Here is a 22,982-nt window from a genome sequence, read left to right on the forward strand (position 1 = left end):
GCTAGGGACTGCAAGTGACTGAGCCAACAAACCTTTCACAACTTGGTCCCTCACAGTCCATCCAGAGCTTTAGTTAACATTGGAGAGAGAGTATGTAGACAGGAAATTGCTAAAAAAAAAATCTAAATGACTGAGATCCAGCAAAAGGTTAAATAGTATTTCCTTCCTTTTTGGAGAGCTTTCTTCTCAACCTACTTAATAGGAAGAAAAGGACATTTTCCCCAAATGGGATACAGACAGCAACTCAAAAAACAAAAAAAAAGTTATGGCTGTATCGCAATACACAGAATATACACAGTTACAAAATGCAGGTAGCACAAACAATTTCTCCTCTCTGGCTCACTTGCCACTAATTCACAGTCCTTCACTGGATTGCTGTTGATTGCTATTGGCAACGGCCATGCAGGTGGTTATAGTGAAATCCCGTATGAGCCACTGCATGTAGCGCTGCCCCCTAGAGAGTCGCTGGATTTTTGGGTCCCTCTATTCCTGCACAGCCAGGCAACATGCATTTTTCACCTTCCACACAAAGCCAGTAACTAGTCCATGGGCTTGTTTTTTTTTTTTTGTTTTATTTAGGGGAAACAACTTGGATAGGGATGAGAGGTTATGGGATGCCCAATTTGAACTTGGTGTAATGAGGACAAATTTCCTTGACTATGTACACAAAATGTCTGGACTACACTCCCTCCAGAATAATGCCAGTCTCTAATGGATCAATAGCAGGGTTCCTCTTTCAGGAGCTCTATGTCTCCTTGATGAAGTATAGTAAAGTCCCAACATATACAGGAGCTCTATGTCCCCTTAGTAAAATGCACAAAGTTCCAGCAGTTTCAGAAAATACCAGCCCTCCTCTCCTTCCTCCCTCAACTACAGCCTGGAGACAGAGTGCTCCCAGCCCGTGGACCCCTCCCGGGACTCATAATCCTCACCACTCCATCTTCTATCTGACAAAACCAAACCCATGAGGGCGTGGCCAAGCGGAGACCTGAGTAGACATGCCCGGGGGGAGCTCCTGCAAATAGCGGGCATACCCAGAGCCTTACCCGTCCACTGGAACTAAACGGATCCCACTGGGGGCCCTGGGCATCCCACAGGACGCTGGGGCACAGATTGAGTGCGGGGGAGCCGTTCGCGGAGCTCTGGCTGCCTGGCGGGACAGGCCGCAGCTTTGGCCTACTGCAAAGAGCGGTGGCCATCATAATCCACCCGGAGACCGGGCTGGCGCTGCCTCCGGCGGAATACCCAGCCCAGAGACAGGTTTTTCCCCCTATTGATTGCCGGGGACATCCAGCTTGCCACCCGGGGCCCGAAGTCCTCCCTGTGTCACCCTAGAATCAGCCAGAAGGGTCTTGATAAGTGACGGCAGCCATCTTTGTACACCCAGCGGCCTCTCCGTCTTTCCTGGGCTCAATCTGACCCCATCCACCCCCAGGAGCACCCTAGCCTGACCCGCAGAGACCCCCAAAGGGGTTATTAAGGGAGCATACACCTCTATCTGGCTCCATTTGCAGTCAGGGCCCTGGCTCCAAAGACCTAGAGTGGCGGCCATCTTGCTACACCTCAACAGCCCCCATCTCCTCTGGGCCCCATCCTAGCCTCACTAACCCCCCAGGACATCCTGGCCTGGCGGACTGTGGACATCGATGGGGACACCCTCAAGAATCTACCCCCATTAGTACATGGGCTGCTGATATGACGCCAGAAACCACAAAAGGCAGCCATCTTGGTCCACCCAAGCTGCTGTATGCACACACATACAGCATCCCTATGAGCCCAGATCTCTACCTACACAGCCACAAAAGCAGTCCAGCAAGATCAGTGCCCACCTGTGGTCTTCGTCTGTACAACTCTGCAGAGAAACGGAACGATCATGTCTGGCTAAAGAAATGACCTGCTGAGTCCCGTGACCGCCCGTAGCAGATAGGCTATACTTCAGCCATTGCACATCCCTGAAAAGCATGTCCATGCACAGCTCTCAATTTACTGAGTCAGCGGATCTACAACAGGGCACAATCCAGCTATACCTGCTCTGCACCCGCTCGAAACCCAGGGAAGGGCAAGCCCCCTCCCCCTGCTCAGCCGGCAACGGACAGCGGCAAGGAATCAGATGACCCCCCGTCCCAGCACTTGGACCTTCCAAGTGTAGCATCCAGATCTGGCACCTCTATTGTCCCACTTGCAGATGCAGGCTCTGGAGATGTGGCCCCTCAAGCCTCAGGAGAATTACCTAGATCTGAAGCCTTGACCCTTCTGGTGGCCTTCCAAGCGGAGATTGAGTCCTGGGTGGTCAAAATGGAGGCCTCACTCCACAAAGATCTCCAGACCAACAGCAGGTCTCCACTAATCAGACCGCAATATCTGCCCTAACTGACACTCAATCTAACTATGCAGCACGCATTACATCCCTCGAGCGGACCTCCAAGGAACACCTGCACCGTATTCATCAACATCAACTACGCATAGAAGACAGGGAAAATAGGAGCCGCAGGAATAATATGCGGCTACAAGGCATACCGGAGGCCACGGCGGGTACAGACTTGAAACCTTCCGTCACTGCCATCCTCAACCTAGTACAGGGAAGAGAGACTTTGTCCCCTATTGAGATAGACCGGGTGCACAGAGTGGGGGGGGGGGGGCAGGAGGGAACATAGTGACCACCCACGCGACGTCCTGTGCAGGGTTCACTATTTGACCCTTAAAGAAGAAATTATGTGCAAGGCATGGCGTTTGGGTCCCGTGGACTTTGACATTTCTGCTATCCACCTATACCCAGACCTTTCTCACAACACTCTCCACATGCGCCGAATGGTCTGCCCACTTCTAGACCTGATACGCCAAGCCGGAGCAACCTACACTTGGGGGCACCCCTTCAGCATTAAGTGACCAGAGCTGAGCATAAATTTGTCCTCTCTGACCCAGATCAACTCCCAGCCTTTTTTCAGCTTTTTGGAGCAAGACCCAACTGATGTACCTAACTGGCTGGATCTACCAGATGACCGCGCCAGGGTACAAACACGTGACCCTCTCCCACAACGCCGCAGACATCCGAGGTACGGATCACACTCTGTCGATCCTGGACCATGTCATCCTACCTCTCCGGAAGATTAAAGTAGATCCAAGCAACTTCTTGGACTTATCTCAATGCTCACCATATGACTAACACCATCTTAGTACAATGCCTATCCCTTGTCTCCTGGAAAGGCCACATCCTTTCTTTTTTGGAGAAGTTTTTTTTTATTTCTCCCCTCTTCTCATTTTACTTGTTCCCCCATATATTCTGCCAGATATGCCACGATGGGAGATGGGGTGGTCGGCTACATACCCTAATGCCTCAAGACAGCTGGTGCAACAAAATGGCGGGCCTTCTCCCTGCCTTTTGCTAGTGTACTACACCTGGCTGGGATATACTTTACTGCACCGGTCTACTCTCTAGGTGTTTAGCAGTAATGTCCCACCTGGATACGGCTGGAGGGGCAACAGATGGGCCGACTGGGTCCACGGTCTCTTGCCACTATCCACATGAGCTCCCATAGTTGTCTATTTACGGCTTCACCCTAAAATGCTCTCAGTATTGTTACACAGATTTGTTTTAGGGACCCCCTGTTGGGGTCTGTAGATAATATGTGTTGAAAATGTTTGCTCCCTCCTGGTGAGGTATCTCACGGAATGATATCTCCTCTGTGGAGGAGAGAGACCAGGCTGGTATGGAGCTATTTGCCCATGCAGACCACCGCCTTCCTTCAAGGAGGATCTGATGTGTGCTCTGTTTAAATGTCTTGTTACACTGATGTGCCTCAGTAAAGTTATACATGCCTTTCATGCTACTGGGCTCACAGCTCAGATTCTCCACCTCGACCCTCCACCCTCAATAGGTCAGGCATGAAGTGTGCCTATTTACGTGATTTTTCGTGTGGTGTCCCGTTTTCGTGGACCCCTTAGATTACTGAGGTGTCCTCCTTACTTAGTTTTGTCCTGGTATACTTTTTGCTACCTTATAAGTTCCCCCTCCCCTTCTCCTCTCCCCCCCCCCTGTCTATAATCTGATTTTCTTATCCTCATTCCACTATGGCCCACACAGTACTATCTTGTCCTCGCCTGAAAGATTGCTCTTACAATGTAAATGGCCTCAATATTGCATCCAAGAGAGGACATATCCTCTACCAAATGCATAAACAACAGGTCAATGTGTTACTGTTACAGGAAACCCACTTCCACACAAACTCCACCCTTTCCTGCCCCAACAGGTACTTTAACAGATGGTTCCACAGTACAAACCCCTCTCAGAAAACTAAAGGCGTTTCTATTGCCTTCCACAAAACGCTTCCAATTGACGTGATAGACCAGCTCTCGGACCCCCAGGGAAGGTATGTGTTCGTAAAGTTCTCCCTATGAGGCACCAAATTCACTATAGCCAACCTCTACCTACCAAACACTAGCCAAATTTGGACTGCCCTGCGATACATGGGGATCTTGTCAGAATTTGCAGAAGGTAAACTAATCATAGGCGGGGATTTTAACGTCCCCCTGGACCCACTTTTGGACTCCTCAACCTCTCGCTCATTCATCTCCTTTACTAAGCTAAGGGCATTTAAACGGGCTATATAAGACCTCCGTTTAATCAACATCTGGCGGGTTCTGTTTCCAACAAATCGCAACTATACCCACTTCTCACAGGTCCATCACTCTTATAGTCGTATCGACTACTTCCTTCTTGACCATAGCTGCTTAGATTGGTCACCTGAATGTGAAATAGACTCAATGGTCTGGTCTGACCACTCGCCTATTTATCTGACACTATTGATCCCTTCCATGCTGGTAAGGGAATGGACATGGAGGCTGAATGATTCCCTTCTCGCGAACCCTGAATGTTCCCACAAGGTTTCAGAAACCATCTCTAATTTCTTAATAGATCATGCCTCGGACACCACATCGCTACCCTTACAATGGGAGGCGCTTAAAGCTGTCCTGCGAGGAATCTTTATTCAGATGGGGACCTGCTTGAAAAAGACTCATTCAGCTGCAATAACCTCAGCAACTCAAAAGCTTTGAGACCCAAAATAAAAGAACCCCTACACTGGTGACTCTTACAGAGGTCTCAATGGCTCACTCCGAACTCAAGGACCTATACAATGCCTCAGCTCGTACCTATGCAGACAGACTTGCTTTACATCAGTACCGATTCCGAGATAAATGCGGTAGACCATTGGTTCGCACCCTTCATCCAAACACGTCTTCCATATTTATACCTCATATTCAGGCTCCTTCTGGAGAAATGCTTAGCGAGCCCTCCAAGGTATCACAAACATTCAGAGATTTCTACCAAACACTTCTAGCCCATCTCACACTCCTGAGCCCGACAGACAGTCTTATATTGAGGAAACTGAGCTCCCTATATTAGATGGCAATACTATAGAAGAGCTAAAGCAAGTAATTACAGCAGATGAGGTAGTAGGAGCGATAGCAGCCACCCCATCCAGTAAAAGCCCAGGTCCCAACGGTTTTACCCCTATATTCTACAAAACATTTGCGCCCCTACTGACCCCATTTTTGGCTAAGGTGTTCAACACACTATGGGAGGGCTCAGCGTTTCCTCCACAAACGCTTGAAGCCCACATTACAATTATACCAAAACCAGATAAGGACCCTACTTTGTGTGCAAATTATAGGCCCATATTGTTAATTGGAGTGGACCTGAAAATATATGCCAAAATATTAGCCACTAGATTGCAGCCGCTGCTCCCCCGTCTTATACATCTTGACCAGGTGGGTTTCATAAGTGGCCACGAGGCAAGGGATAACACCCTGAAAACCCTGCGCCTTACTGACTATGCCCGTATCCATGATATCCCTCTATGCCTTTTGACGGTCGATGGCAAAAAAGCATTTGACCGGGTCGACTGGCAATTCCTTCAGATGTCTCTGCAGCAGATAGGCCTGGGTCCCAAAATGCTATCCCGAATTATGTCCCTATATTCCTCACCTTCCACTAGAATTTGGGTAAATGGTTCATTATCGCTTACATTTGCCATCCATAATGGGACATGACAAGGCTGTCCTCTATCTCCCCTTCTCTATGTTCCTTTCATGGAACACCTGGCAATCGCCTTACGCAATAACTCCAACATCTCAGGTGTATCGATAGGCCCCACTCATTCTAAGCTGGAGCTTTTTGCAGTTGACCTGTTACTGTTTGTAACCCAACCCCATCTATCCTTACCACAGATAATGCAGGAATTCACGAGATTTGGCAAGCTGAGCAATTTCAAAGCAAAACATACTAAGTCAGAAATCCTGAACATCTCACTGTCCAAGGAGGTCCTCCGCCAAGTCTCCACTAGGTACCCGTTTAAAACAGGCTCCACCTCCATCTGTTACCTCGGAATCCAAATACCCATGGAAAGATCCCAATTATTCTCTTTGAACTATGCACCCCTTCTGCTTAGAACCAAGACGGATCTCTTAAACTACAGAAAGGAACGCCTATCATGGCTAGGCAGGGTGAATGCCCTAAAAATGGACGTCCTCCCTCGGTTTCTCTATTTGTTCCAAAACAATTGCCATTTCCATACCTTCCTGGTTCTTTAAGAAGCTCCGCCAACTAGTCTCCTCCTTTATTTGGGGAGGGGCTCATCCCCGGATACGCTATGAGGCTCTATCGCTCCCCAAGATTCGTGGAAGAGCCGGTGCTCCAGATGCCTCCATATACTATAGAGCAGCTGTGCTTACGCGTATACTTAATTGGTTCCATCATTCCTCCTGCAAATTGTGGGTACAAATAGATGACCATATTAACCCAATAGATCTCTGCGCCTTACCGTGGATGCCTACCGAATTCCTGAAAGGAGAAATACCCCTGAGCCACCTCACTCGACAAACCATATAAATCTGGACTGGAATGAATTCCTCCAAGACACTATCTCCCCTGAAAGGATCCATGACTCCATTGTTTGGGACTCAGGCTTTTCCACCGGCCCTACTATTCTCTGACTCATGATGTTCCCTCTGATCCATCTTCTCATGCCTCGACGCATTGGCTGCAGAGGCAACAGGTGATTTCCTTCATTCGCACCTTCCCATCCCTACCTGATATACTCACTGACATAACAGACGTGGAGAGCATGCTGCTCCAGGCCGCCCCCCCCCCCCCCTCCACACATGTAGTATCTCAACTATATTCTCTCTTACATATGGCTTATAATCCTGACCTCCCCCCATACACACAGGCCTGGAAGGAAGACCTGGATCACTCCATTTCACATGTAGACTGGCAAAAGTGCTTCATCCCGACTCACAAAATATCCTTAGTCTCCAATTCTCAAGAAAAGGGGTTCAAGTTGTTGACCCGTTGGTACAGATGCCCCTCGACTTTGCACCAGATAAACCCGGCGCTTCCGGATACCGGCTGGCTTTGCTTGTCATCTAAGGGAACCTTACTTCACATTTGGTGGGAATGCCCCCCCATGAGGAATTTCTGGCAAAAGGTCCTCGACTTGTACTGTAGACTCATGGCGACCTCAATCACACCCTCTCCTGAGGTAGTTCTGCTATCTCTGCTCCTGGGACCGCTTAAGTCAGTCAAGAAAGATGTTCGGTGTCACTTTTTGGCGGCTCCTAGAATGGTGTTGCCCAGACATTGGAAGTCGACGAGCATGCCTTCCCTGGGGGAATGGGCAATTGAAGTGGACCGAATTAATAGTTTGGAACGAATGTTGTCGCAGGAAACAGGTAAAGAGGAACAAATTTTCCAAGACCTGGACCTTGTGGTCTATGTTTTGATATTCCTCAGAATTTATTCCATGGGCCACAGAGGACTACACCGATGCACCTGTGTAACCAGAGTGGAATGTCTACCTCTTGATCCCTAAAGCTCTTTACTGCCCTGACCCCTCTATCCCTACCCTCTCGCCCCTTTCTCCTTTCCCTTTTAAATGTTACAGTATTACCAGATTATTTCATTTGCAATCTCTAGTCTCATCAGACCGAAATGGTGGCACACACATTGTGTCCAGAATAGGAACAATAGCCCTAGCCTACCTGTAATGAGTGGGCACCACTCCTTCAGTAGATCGTGTTGCGCACATAATCACAATAACTCGGATTAGACGCTTTAGGTATACAGGCTGTTATACCATACTAAATCAACCGAGGCTCAAAAATCATTTTAACCTCAAGAGAGTATGACACCACTGTAGCAAAGTTGAATATTTCTGTTTATGTATTAATGTAAGATGTGTATGTCTATTGTGTATTTTTTCTATCTCAATAAAATAAGATTGAATTAAAACAACCCCCCCCCCCCCCCCGGCCAGGCTCCTCCTCTATATATGGGCCTGTCTTACCACTCTACCAGGCCTCCTGCCTGGGGAATGGCCAGACTCCCAAAAAAATATTCAGATCCTTTCCTCTGTACTTCTGCCCATTAGTTTCTATAAGTTTCCATGGACCTCCAGAGGCAGTAGGAAGCGATAGAGGCCAGTTCTGCAGAGCCTGCCAGCCTGACCTTGAGCTGAACCCACAACAGTTTCCAGTTTTCTCACACAAACTACTATGAGTTAGCATAAATTTATCTCACTAGACTGTACACTAGAGGGTGCTACTTCTGTTAATCTAATTTAAAATAGAGAATCGACAACAGATAATACTTAAATAATCTGTCAGTGATTTATGTTCTCGTATTTAAGATGTTCAAACAGCGCAGGCCGCTGTCCACCCAACCTCTCTGCCTAATCTTCTCTCCTGCTGCTACGCCTAAATATAAACTCCCCTTTTTTTTTTTTTCTCTCTCTCTCCTCTCCCCTCCCTCCCCCTTCCTCCACAAGTTCATTCTTATTTTATCCTAATATACGCTTTGACTCTCTTTCCGCCTTATCTGATAAATACAATTTTTCATTTTTGACTAAAACATCACATGTTGTAGCTGTTCAATCCCTGTGAATATAGCAATTTCTTATGTATCCTTGCTTTCATTTACGATAACGTGCTGAAATGTAAACGTCACTGTGCGATTCAATCTTGATTGTAATGCTCTGTTACTTTTCAATAAAATTTGTGTAAAAAAAAAAAAATAGATTAAAGACACTACATATATGATACATACACACTATCAGATTTTCTGATGATTTTTATCTTCAGATTTACCAAAACCATGTAGTGCAAGGGCCTACCTGATTGCATACAAATTGAAACTCCTGAGGTTTGACCTCATATTATATGGTTTTGGTAAATCTGAAGGAAAAAAATCAGCAGAAAATCTGATAGTGTGTATGGGCCTTTAGGATAGATGCTGGGTTCTGTGAGTATGAAACCCATACAAATCTTTTGCATTTGGGTCAACTTACTGTAGCATACATTATATATGTTTTTCATGTGAATATAACAAACTAATAGAACTAGCTAATGTACAGTAGTTGGTTGTATCCAGGTGAAGCTTCCAATTCTCTGGGGAAAACAAGCAAAGTGCATAGTATATTTGCCTTTAGTAAATCCACCACACAACGCTTTATAAGGAGGAAAGCCTGCACTGGTGGGGTCACCTTTACTAGATGTTCTGGATTCAATTTGATAATAATAGAAGTGATACAAGTTATAATGATGTTGATCAAGATATTAGTGAACTAATGTGGTATGTTAAAAAAATCTTTACTACAGATATGGCCTTATGTTGGTACTTATAACTAACCTCAGTATCTGGATGGCTGCAGTAACAGATGAGTCTGTTCACCAGACTAAAGATTTAGAGGATGACTTAAAGGTGTTGACCAGCACAGATGGATACCATGAAACCAAAGGTACGAAGCAACTATTATGGAGAAACTAATTGTAGAAGCTATTTCCATTATTTAACTGCCCTGTGATTCTTTTGTAGATTCTGGTGGAGCACATGGCCATACCTGCCGCTGCAGTAATCATTTGTGCCACATCTTTCAAACAGGATACTACTACCTTTATCCATTCAACATAGAGTACAGCCTGTTTGCTTCAGCCATGACATATGTTATGTGGAAGAATGTAGGACGCCAAATGGATGACACCATGCCTTGCCACCGTCGCCTTAGTCCTTGCTTCTGCTTTCATAGTATTTTTGTGGGCCTTATCACAGGATGCATAGTCCTCCTTGGTGGAATTGTGGCTCTTGTTACATACAAGGTTAAAGTAAACCTAGCAGATAAAAGCTACAGGGCTCATATTATGTTCTATTCATTTAACATTGTGGTCCTCTGCCTTATGTCCATGGGCTCACTTGCTGGGTCAATTATATACAGATTTGACAAAAGACACATAGATGGTCATAAAAACCCAACACGTACGTTAGATGTTGCTTTGCTGCTTGGTGCAGCATTGGGCCAGTATTGTATATCTTACTATTCCATTGTAGCAATGGTGGCCACCTCTCCAGGGGAGCTGCTCAATGTTTTGAATCTTTTTTACTCCCTCCTTATGATTGTACAACTTACACTACAGAATACCTTTATTATTGAAGGCCTTCATCGAGAGCCATTCATAGATGAGGCTGAGGAGCTACCAAAAGAACTTGTATATGCAAATGAAGCTGTAGCTCCTACACTGCCTGATGGAGTATCTCTAGAATCCACATTATCTGTTACACACAATACTGAAAATACAATGCACAATGCAGAAAATCACCCATGGAATTTAAAAAGAAGACTTATTCAAGAAATATCGCTTTTTCTGCTGCTGTGCAATGTTATAGTAAGTGCAGATAAATTGTAACATTTTCAATTTTTGCAATTTAAAACATTTTGGCCATTATTTGACAACCATTTTGTAGAGTGGTATATGATATGATGCATGTATGTTCTTTTGTAAACTTCTGTAAAATGTTTAGTCTACATGTTTGCTTTAAAGTGTATGTAATAGCCAAAAAGTTTCAGTTTTGGATAGAGCGAAGAAGTATTTTTTGCTGTCTTTCTTCCCATTGGGGAGAGTTTCTTTTGTTTCCGAACCCAAATAGGAAATAACAAGAAATATCCACAAATTTAGCAGAATTATTCCATTATCACCAGAACAGGAGTACCCACACCCCCTGGACATTTGGAAAATGTGAAAATCTATCTAGAGATAAAAATAAAATAAAAAAATTAGTGCCTAATCCTTCACTACACCACCCAGAACATACACATTATTAACAAGATGTTGTTAAAAAAGTATGGCGTGTTATATCTTTTGGGACTGCCAGTGGACTGTGATTGGCCCAATCAACTTTAAAGGGAAAACATAATTTGGCTAAATGTATTTTAATTATGTATAAAGTTATAAACTGAGCTTTTATGTCTCTATTTTCTATACATGTATAGGATCACTTGTAAAAACTTTATTTTATAAATAAGCTTTTAATGCAGGAAATTTCCTTGACAAAGCATATTCCATTGAATTGAGGAAAATGTGCAGTCAACTGACTATTTTCTAGACATGATAATAATAGCTACATAGACAATAAAGCCCCATTAAAGTAGACTTGTGCGCAAAATAAATAAAAACTACCCCTCGCTTCCAGGCACTTTCTTGCTCTTAGGGGCAGTAAAATAGGTGGTTGAGTAAATTAGGCCATCCCACAACTGCTAGGCTTGTAGTTTCACCATCGGATAGGCAAAATAGAAAATCACTTCCTGGTATGTGTGCCTAGACCAGGCATGTCCAAAGTCTGGTTTTGAATGGACCGCCTGGTGTGCTGCGGGATCAGGGCTGTCAGATGAGCCCAATCCCGTGCACTGTGAGAAGCTCCGTTGGCTTCAAAAGTGAAAGTAAAGTGCAGGGAAGTGTGCTGTGCTCTCTGCTTCCCCCTGCAGTGCAGTACCTGGCTGAATGAGGAAGCTGGAAAGGTACAGTACTGTGCTAAAAGCTAGATTCGTTTTAAAAGGGCTTTATTCATGTGTCTGTATGTGTGTGTGTCTGTATGTGTGTGCATGCATGTCTGTCTGTATGTGTGTGCATGCATGTCTGTCTGTATGTGTGTGCATGCCTGTCTGTATGTGTGTGCATGCATGTCTGTATGTATGTGTGTGCATGTATGGCTGTATGTATATGTGTGCGTGTATGTACGTGTATGCATGTGTCTGTATGTGTGTGCATGTATGTGTATGCATGTGTCTGTATGTGTGTGCATGTGTCTGTATGTCTGTATGGTGCATGTGTCTGTGTGTGTGTCTGTATGTATGTATGTCTGTATGTACACATGTTCACTTCATCAAATCTGGCCCTCTTTGAAAAAAGTTTGGACACCCCTGGCCTAGACTATACTGTGCTTAGAGCCTCATGGCTGTAATCTACAATGTGTGAGGCTAGTCTGAGAAGACTTGGGATGAGTTCTCCTTATTGGAGGCTATGAAATGAGAGAACAATACTCTGCCTCTACCAATCTTGTCACTTTCACAATTAAAGTTCAGGGAGACCAGAAGACAGTCAATACTGGCAAGGTGAGTAGTCCTTTGCCCTCTGCTTGCCTTTTCTTAGCATAGATTGCAGAGTTCAGTTCCTCTCTAAGGATCAGTTAGAGCTCCAAGGCTTGTTTACACCAGTGTTGCTCTTTGAAGAGCAATCCGTGGTGTATCACTTTTGACAGAGCAGTGCAGGTGCAGCTGACAGGCATTCGTGAGGTTTTCCTGCCACCTGCTCAATGCCTATTCTTTTCTTCTTCTTTTTTGACAGTCAAACTGGCTTTTTGAATGGAACTACTGTGTCGCAAACCTGAATGGCTTTTAGTCCTTTATTTAAGCAACACAAGCCCAGTGTTTTTTCAACTTGGCTGATTCATACACCTGTGCCTTGTTTTGTTTTTTTATTGCTACAGTTGCTTGACCCCTTGCCTGACCATTGCCAGGATAGGCATTACTCTTTTGGTTGCTGCTTGCCAGGATAATGGAAATGCTACTGATTGCTGACCCTTTATTGGATGGTGGATTCTGCCTCTGCTGGCTGCTAGCCAGCTCTGACCACCGCACACTTGGCATCCAGCCAGTCACTAGTCCTGGCCACACCCACATAATGTATCTGTCTTGAACCTTTTCTGCATCTTAAACCTATTTGACATGGTACATAAACATTCCATCCCTAAGGGTTGCTGACACGTGTCCTAGTTCTGCATGTATAGCAATTTGCTCTATGGCCTGGAGTATCCAAGTACTGGTAAGCGTAAGGTGGCTGCTATTGGTGAAACTGCACAAAAACCTTACTGTTTTTGCAGAACAGGGCATAAACCGGTCAACTTTACAGGCAAATACTTTGAGGTCTAAATTGACTGAGGTTATTCAGCAAGAGTTCTCACATTCCAAGGTGCCCTTACCCTCCTTCGGGATCAGGGTGATATGGGTTTCCTGGGCCTGGATTGGGAGATGACATGGATATGTCACTAGAAATTTGAATATAGAGGTGAGGATGTTTTTAAAGGGTTTATAGAAGGTGCCATTATTATTTTTTTTTTTTTATTCTTTATTTAAATTTTTCATTTAAGTTGCGTACAAAACATAATCAAGTATTATAAAAGAAAACCATAGGACCAAAATACATTCATGCCCTTAAATTTTTCACATTATCCTGGTTTTCTTTCTTTACTTCTCGAGTTCTTCTAAAATATCTCCCTCCCACCCCTCTCCCCACCCCTACCGACCCATTACCTCGTTAAAAATCATAGATTGTCTAAAGATTTTCCAGTATTTCCATTTCACATGGAATCTCTTTCTTTCTCTTTCTTCCTCCATTCCCAGCCCTTCAATACTATACATTTCCTCAACTTTTCCTAGCCATTCCTTTACTTTGGGTGCTTCTATTTCTTTCAATTTTTTCGGAATCAGGCTTTTTGCCACGTTTATTAATGAGCTTGTGAGGGAATTCCTATACTCCTTAATTGGGGTATCTACTGCATGGAATAGGCATAACCATGGGTTCTCAGGTAACTGTATTTTAGCTATTACTTCTATATATCTTATTATTTCTCTCCAATATTCTTTAATCTTGGGACAATCCCACCATATATGGGCCAAACTTCCCGTTTGTCCACAATTCCTCCAACATTTCCCAGATTGTCCCTCCTGGTACTTTGCCATTATATCTGGGGTCCTATACCATCTTACTAAAATTTTATAATTTGTTTCTATCATCTTACTATTTTCCGTGGATCTGTGCACCATCTTCAATATTTTTTCTATATTTTGGTTTTCACCCCGTGCTCCTATCTCTTCTTCCCATTTTTGAATGAAAGTTGGTACCTCCGCTTCACATTCCCGTCTCAAGACCTTATAAAGCTGGGCAATACCTGCCCTTGGGGATTTCCCCTCACATATCCGCTCCAAGGCAGTCAAATTTTCTCCATCTCTAAGCGGTTGTGGTAGTCTTGAGACGAAATGTCTAAGCTGCAGGTATCGCCACTCATTCAAATCCATCCAATCATTTTCTTTCTGTAATATTGCTAGTGTTTTCAATTTCCCCTCTTTAATTATGTGTCGTAATTGCATATTATCTTGTTTTATCCATTTCCCTCCTATTGTACTTTTACCAGGTGCAAAAAAATCATTATCTTTTAAATAAATTAAAGGGGAATTATATTTCCACTTATTATGTTTGTGTATTCCCTCCCATACTCTAAACACATTTTTTGTGACCAAAGGTGTTGTCTTCCCTAGTGATCTATATTTTAAAGGAGTCCAGATTTCTCTACCTAAATTTGTGCCTGATAAACTGTGTTCTATTTTTCCCCATCTTTTTTTACTTTCTAATTTTGCCCATTCCACCACCCGTGTTAACACTGCTGCTTCGTAATATTTTCTAAAGTCTGGGACATTCAGACCCCCCTCGTCTTTTCCCTTTTGCAAAGTCTTCAGTGGGATTCTAGGTTTCTTGTTGTTCCAGATAAATTTAGAAATTAAAGAATTTATCATTTTAAAATATAGGGGGGGGGATATATATTGGTAATAGCTGAAATTTATAAAGGATTTTAGGTTGAATAATCATTTTTAAGGCATTAATTCTTCCTAACCATGACAGGGGCTTTGTTCTCATTCTCCTTATTTCTTCTCTCAATTCTTCTAGAAGGGGGATATAGTTTATTAGGTACATTTTTTCTATTGATGCAGTCAGTTTAATCCCTAAATATTTAATTTCCTTTTGCCATAGAAATGGGAATTCTCTCTTAATGTCAAGTTCTTCTCTCGGATTTATATTTACGTTTAAGATTTCTGACTTGCTTGGGTTGATTTTAAAGTTAGATAATTCTCCGTATTCCTGTAAAGCCTTTAACAAGTTTGGCATGGAGATTCGTGGGCTGGATACATAAAACAGAATATCATCCGCGAATGCGGCTGTCTTATGTATTTCCCCCTCTATCTCAACCCCCTTTATATCTGGGTTTCTCCTTATCGTCTCCAGGAGTGGCTCCAATGCCAGAACGAACAATAGGGGGGACAGCGGACACCCCTGTCTAGTCCCATTGTTCATTCTGAAGGCTGTTGATAGTACCCCATTAACTCTTACCACTGCCTTGGGGCTGTTATATAGTGCCTTTATCCACTTCAAAATTTTGGGACCAAACCCCATTCCCCTTAGGGTACCCATCATGAATCCCCAGTCTACTCGGTCAAAAGCTTTCTCAGCATCTATTGATAGGAGTAGACTGGGGATTCTACTCTCCTTCATCCTCTGAAGCAGTAATAATGACCTTACTCCATTATCTTTTCCTTCTCGCCCCTCAATGAATCCCACCTGATCTGCATGGACTAAGCTAGGCATTAACTTCTTTATTCTAGCGGCCAATATTTTTGCGAACAATTTAATGTCCGTATTGAGTAGTGAGATCGGTCTATAGTTTGAGCATATTGTATTCTCTTTTCCCTCTTTCAATATCGTGGAGATTGTCGCAGTGGAGGCCTCCTCGCTCAGTCCATATTTTGTACCTAGTCCATTATAATATGCACATAAAATTGGGGCTAGTATGTCTCCAAACTTTTTTAGATATTCTATTGTATAGCCATCAGGCCCTGGACTCTTTCCTCCTTTGGTCTCTTTTATTGCCTGTATTACTTCTTGGACTGAGATTGGATTCTCCAATTCCTGCGCCAATTCCCCCGGTATTTTAGGGATATTTGCTTGAAATATATAGTCTTTGATTTTTCCCCTTCTCTTCATCTCTTGCTTTTCTGTCTCTTTTTTTCTCACGGAATATAACTGCCCATAATATTCTCTAAAAACTTCTGCTATTTCCTTAGTTTTATAGACCGACTCTCCCTCTTTATTTAATATTTTCTCTATATAATTCTTCGATCTTTTTTTCCTCAATATCTTTGCTAAGATCTTACTATTTTTAATGCCGCTATAATATCTCTCTTTATTAATCCTATTATATATCGTCCTCATTTCCTGTTCCATTAATTCCCCGAGTTCCTCTCTTTTCATAGCCAGTTTATGTAATAGGTCCACTACCTGTCCACTTTCCCTGCCATTTGCCTTTTTATGTTCTTGCTCTAATCCATGGATTTCCTCCCTCAACTCTCTACTCTTTTTAATACCTTCTCTCTTCCTATTTGTACCTAGTGAAATATATATCCCTCTTATATAAGCTTTATGTGTCTCCCAAATAATATTTTCCATATTCTCTTCATTTAAATTAGTGGTAAAAAAAAACTCCAATTCCTTTCTAATTATTTCCTCTCCCTTCTCGTCCAACAGTTCCCTATTCAATTTCCAGGAAAAAGGAGATTTCTGAAATCCTGGGATTTTGATCTTCAGGCATATTGGAGAATGATCAGACAATGTTCTAATTCCTATATCTGTGGATATCACCTCGTCCAGAACCCTATGTTCCACTAACCAGTAGTCGATCCTTGTGTACGTCCCGTGTACCGGGGAATAGAACGAGTAGTCTCGTATCCTTGGGTGCATAGTTCTCCACACATCCATAAGCTGGTACTGATATAGCCTGTGTTTTATTATTCTCCTCTGCTCCTTCCCAATCCCCTGCACACGGGACGAACTATCCAACAATTAAAACCATTACTAGAACATTTAAGACAAGCTAATATTAAATATAGTTGGGGGTTTCCTGCAGCATTGATAGTACATAGGGACGGAAAGACGGTTAGATTGAAATTTCCGGAAGAAGTACAGGACTTTTGTACAGAGTTACAGATTCCAACCATTAGTATACCTAAGCGATCGGAAAGAGAAGAAAGACTAATTGAAGAGGGAATAGGGCAGAGAGCTTAATGTAAGGGGGGGGGGGGGTAGGGGGAGAGGGGGGGAGGGGGGGCTGGTGTAATTTATTACAAAAGAAACGAGATGGGAGAGGTAAAGTAAATAAAAGTTAATGTGGGTATGGGTGAAAACGGGAAGAGCCTCCCTGGACTATCTGCTCCCTCCTCTCCCCCCCTATGTCTACCGGGCCTTCAAGGCCGGGGGGGGAGTGGAGGGACACGGAATGCCGGGCTTGGAGCTTCACCCCAAGGGGTGAGGTACATATTCCAGGATGGGGATATATTCTGGATATAGGTACAAGGACCAAAGAGGGGTCTGGGAGGGTTGGGAGGAGGTTGGGAGGGGGGGTGGGAGGGGTGGGGGGAGAAAGAAGACCCGACAGCAGAGAACCTCGTTAAGTGAGAAAAGAGGAGAAACCAGCCTGACTAAAAGCTATGTCTATAGTTAATTGTTTGTCATATAACGTTAGGGGGCTAAATGAATCAGCAAAGCGGTTTAAAATTCTGAAAGAAATAGAACAATATGAAGCGGGTATAGTGTTCTTACAGGAAACCCATCTATCATACGAAAGCAAGATTAGAATATACTCCCCTAGGTTCCCGGTGTGGTTTTATGGAGATTCTTACTCAAGGAACTCAAAAGGGGTAGCTATCGGTATAGGACGGGAGGTATACTATAAAATAGAAGAAAGATTAGTCGACCCGGAGGGTAGATTCCTCTTTCTGAAGGGGAAACTATGGGGAGTAGACTATACCCTCGCTAACATATACTGCCCAAATAGAAGTCCAACGGTTTTTCTGAAAGGAATATTGGAGAAATTATGGGATTTTAAAAGAGGAAGAGTAATTATAGCTGGAGATATGAACTTTTGTATGAATCCGCAAATGGATAGTTCGTCCCGTGTATAGAAGGTGCCATTAAGCCATCAGGGCCTGGACTCTTACTTGCAGGCAAAAGGAGTGTTTTTTATGTTTTTTGGAAGACATTTTATTTTTGTATCAGGATTCATAAAAATCTTAGTATTTTTTTTTTTTTTTTTACCTAGCATTGACATAACCCACATAATTTGGGTCTATAGGCATGCAAAGCAGCAGTGGTATCCACATGGTCAACCTTCTTCCCATTGATATTTTCTTAGTGTAGACTTTTCCAGTCCTGCAAGTGTTACCAACATTGTAGATTGTAGATTTTGCCAGTAGTCCAACATATTCCCAAGCAGGACTGGATTTATGAACAAACGCTGTAGGCCTTTGACTATAGGCTACAGGGGCAACATTTCCCTATAAGTAACTGGCCACATTTTTTTTTTTACTTTATCAGAAATCCAGTTCTCCCTTGTATGCATATTTTCACTCCAAGTATACTCAACCAGGTTAGGATAAGTAAAACAAGAATGATCTGTACAAGACATAAAAGAATAATGCACTTTTACCTAATGCTATAATTTGCTACTAAGCTACTGCATTTGCTACTGGTCTTCACATTATTTAAAATGTAATTTTCCAGATAAATTATTCTAATCCTATGTCTTCTATCAATCCATTCACAGCTTTGGCTCATGCCAGCCTTTGGAGCTCGCCCTCAATTAAAGAACAATCTAGAGTTGAAGTTCTATGGACCTACAGTGTGGACTATAATCACCAATATCAGCCTTCCCTTTGGCATTTTCTACCGCATGCATGGAGCTGCCAGTCTTTTGGAAGTATTTAGAATGTCCTAACTCATGAAAGACTAAGAATACACTGCAAGGAAAAAAAAAAAAGATATGCAATATACCCAGATTGTACAATTGAGGCAACATATAAGAATATCCGAAGGGGAAGAAACTCAAAACTAAAGACAAGACAATATTTCAGCTCACCGTGTCCTACAATCTGTAATTATTAAATATTTATTTTTAATGTATTTATAGATAAGTCAGAGTATCCACTCACGTCTGTGAAAATGGAGAAAAATTAAAATGAAGGTTGCCGGTAGCGAACTATTGCACCTAAACTTTTTAACTTAGAAAATATAGTGGATAATTTAATTTCTTTTTTTTATATGAGAAGCACCCACAGTGTTCATTTATTCTGTGTTTGTACACCAGATGTGTACATCTCTTGATCTGTACATTGACGTATCATTATTAGTTGCTGAGCATTTACTACACAATGTAAATCCTGTCGTAACTAACCTGTACCCATTGTTTTGTGTATTATGAAGTCTCTGCATATTTATTTTCCAATTATTTTTATTTGTTTTTTGAAACGGTCATATAAAATACAGAGCATGTCATATGTGCTTTTTCACTGTACATTTTCAAACAAATGTGATGCAATGGGGTTAAATTACTAAAGGCAAATTAACTGTGCACTTTGCAAGTGCAGTCACACTCTGCAGCTGGCAGTTGCTCCGGAGCTTAGTAAATGAGGGGGAGCTCTGCTGACTCCAGCATCCAATCATGTGCAAGAAAAAATTATGTTTTTTAAATTTTCCTTGTATGTGATTGGGTATTCTTTGGAAAGTGATGCTTTAACCTATTTACTAAGCTATGTAGCAACTGCACTTGCAAAGTGCACTATTTGCCTTTAGTAAATGAACCCCAGGACTTCCTATAGTATACTGTATACACTCGCTAATAATAGCCATAGAGATGGCATTAAACACATAGTTCCCAGTGCAAAGGTCATCCTTACAAAGTAATTTACCCTTTCACAGAAAAGCTACTCATATTTTTGGATATTACCTAAGAGGAAAATGCTTTTTATTTTTCCACACCATCAGAGTTTGAAAAGCAGACTAAATTTAGAGAACATGAAGCCCCCCCCCCCTTACCCCTGGGCAGCTAAATGGCAATACCTCAGGGCATATTTTCTGTGGGGCGAAAGGCACCAATCACTTTAGAATATTTTGTAAGCTCATTCAGTAAAAAAAAAAAAAAGTTCACAATGCCAGTGTGAATATACCCTAAGAGCCAGAGAGGAATAAGTATTCATAACTCAGCAATATTGTTTCTTCTTGCTCGCTTTGCCAGTGACACTCCCTAACAACTAGGCAGAAGGAAACAATAATCTGAATTTAGGATAAACCCAACGAACACAGAAATAATAACAAGTACAGCTTCCCACCAAATTTGGATTGGGGACATTCCAACTTAAAGCAGACTTCGACCAATGTAGGTATGTATATGCCATACCTGTGGGATCCCTCTAGATGGTGGAGATCAGTGTTGTAGACACCACTACTACCAGTGACCTCCATTAGCTTCCGGGTCCCATGCTGAGCAGCTGTCCTGCTGTATTGTGAACACAGGAAATCGTTCGCTTAGTACAAGTGCAATTCGGGGAACACTTGGCATTGTCTCAATGAATGTGAAGTGTTCTTTCATTGAATGAGGTGGAGAGGCCGGGAAGTGACATCACAATCCAAACAGAGAGCACTTTTCTACCACAGGGATCACACAGGTATGGCACATACATATTTACATTGATCAAAGCTGGACCAATGTAACTACGTCACAATTTCTATATCTACTTTTCAGCTTTAAGGCAGGGTCCCTTTAAATACAGTAGGGAAAATAATTATTTGACCCCCTGCAGATTTTGTAAGTTTGCCCACTTACAAAGAAATGAAGAGCCTATAATTGTTATCATAAGTGTATTTTAAATGATAGATACAGAATATCACCTAAAAATCCAGAAAAAGCACATGATACAAATGTTACAAATTTAGTTGTAGTTCAATGAGTAAAATAAGTATTTGATCCCCTACCAACCAACAATGATTCTGGCTCCCACAGACTGACTATAGTATGTACTCATGTGGTACACAGATTAGTCCTGTCAATTTACGATGGTGCTCTTAACGACAACTCGTTATGTGTATAAAAGAAATCTGTTCACAGAATCTCTTTCTTCCATTCAAACCCACCATCATGGGCAAGACCACAGAGCTGTCAAAGGACATCAGGGACAAAATTGTAGACCTGCACAAGACTAGAATGAGCTACAAGACCATTAGCAAGAAGCTTGGTGAGAAGGAGACAACTGTTGGAATGACTATTCACAAATGGGAGATATACAAAATAGCCATCAATTGCCCTCGGTCTGGCGCTCCATGCAAGATTTCTCTTCATGGGGTAAGGATGATTATGAGAAAAGTGAGGGGTTAGCCCAAAACTACACAGGAAGAGCTGGTGAATGATCTCAAGGAAGTTGGGACCACAGTCACCAAACAAACCATTGGTAACACAAAACGATTGATGGATTGAAATCCTGCAGCACCCGCAAGGTCCCCCTCCTCAAGAAGACACATGTACAGGCCTGTCTGAAGATTTCCAATGAACATCTAAATAATTTGAGAAGGATTGGGAGAAGGATGGGTCTTCCAGCACGACAGTGGCCCAAAACATACTGCCAAGGCAGGGACATGCAGTCGGGGAGGCAGGTAAGGCAGAACCTCACCTGCCATGAACATAAAAAAAAGATGAAGCTTCAAGGATTGTAGCTTGGCGACCTGGGGTCACAGAGACCCCAAATTTGGGGGGTAGGTAGCTGAAGTCCTGCCACCTATAGTTCCAGAGATAGGAGGCTTCTTATCCAGCCTGTCAGAAGCTACATACAGAGCAGCCAGTTTAAATACAAGCTGGGACACTCTGCAGCAGACTGAGAGGATGAGCTTGCAGTGCCTCTCACTTGTCAGACGTACTGAGCTTAATGGAAAGCTTGGAGCCTTGGACCAATGGTAAAGCACCATTGGAACAAGCTGTCCAATAAAAATGCTGCAGTGGAGGCTCTCCTCTCACTGCAGTGTCATAGAAGGGGGTATGTGTTTAAAAGACAAATGCTCCCTTCCATCCCAACCCTCCTAACTATAAGGAAAAAGCATGGGTTTATTTGTATAAGGTCCCATGCTTTTCTCACACAGTTAAGATGGAGAGAGAGAGAATCTGCTACCTGCTGAAAAGGTACTGTTTTAATGAAGCTAAACCATATATTATTATGCTATATGTTATAACATAATAATTTGTTATTTATCTATTTACTGTGAAATTACTGGTTTGAAGTTAGAACTTCAAACTTCAGTAATTTGTTTGTTAAGCCACCTGCTTGAGTACAGTTTTTGAAAATATAGTAAATTACCTTAAAAACAATATATAATAATTATTTGTGTAATGCTTATGATAATTAACAATTTGCCACCCAGGCCAATTCTGACACTTCTCTCCTAAATGTAAAAATCATAATTTTTTTGTTTTTTGCAAGAAAATATTTCGAACCACCAAATATTATATATATTGTTTTAGCAGACACCCTGGGCAATAAAATAGTGGTCGTTGCAACTTTTTGTTACACGGTATTTGCGCAGCAATTTTTTAAACGTGTTTTTTTGAGGGAAAAAATCTTTTATGAATATAACAAAAAAAAAAAAAAAACACTGCAATAAATTAAGTTTGTAGAGTGGCAGTGAGTGTATAAACTTGTCTAGCCAATATGAAGAACAAGCAAGAAAGAAGCCTAGTGCTGTGAGCAGCATGGCATGACCCCTCAGGATTTTGAGGATAGACCAGAAAAGTATTTATAAAATAAATTTTATTTGTTTCACATGATAATTACATAGGACATTAAGGACATTAAAATCAATAATGATACAAAATTGCAAGCATGTCAAAACTGCCCTCCAAGATGTTGGTGGGCTAGTACATGTAGCTGTTGAGAATGACGCCTGACATGTTTCAGACTGGTTTGTCCTTCTTCAAAGGTTTTGTGTCATCTATAGCAAACATGTTCTATAATGTA

The 22,982-nt window shown here is 42.5% G+C and overlaps 1 protein-coding gene across 1 annotated transcript in view; it reads left to right on the forward strand.

Moving 5' to 3' along the window:
* OTOP2 (otopetrin 2) overlaps window positions 1-19,214 on the forward strand; it is a 155,187-nt gene extending 135,973 nt beyond the window's left edge. Inside the window, exons 5-7 of the mRNA XM_077459601.1 lie at window positions 9,652-9,791; window positions 9,869-10,713; window positions 18,752-19,214. Coding sequence (XP_077315727.1) covers window positions 9,652-9,791; window positions 9,869-10,713; window positions 18,752-18,922 — 1,156 coding nt within the window. The 3' untranslated portion in view covers window positions 18,923-19,214. The remainder of the gene's footprint in view (window positions 1-9,651; window positions 9,792-9,868; window positions 10,714-18,751) is intronic.
* The last annotated feature ends 3,768 nt before the right edge of the window (window positions 19,215-22,982 follow it).

The sequence above is a fragment of the Lithobates pipiens genome, unplaced genomic scaffold, assembly GCF_037356315.1.
Source record: "Lithobates pipiens isolate NorthernLeopardFrog02 unplaced genomic scaffold, aLitPip1_a1.2 Scaffold_28, whole genome shotgun sequence".
Classification (NCBI taxonomy): Eukaryota; Metazoa; Chordata; class Amphibia; order Anura; family Ranidae; genus Lithobates; species Lithobates pipiens.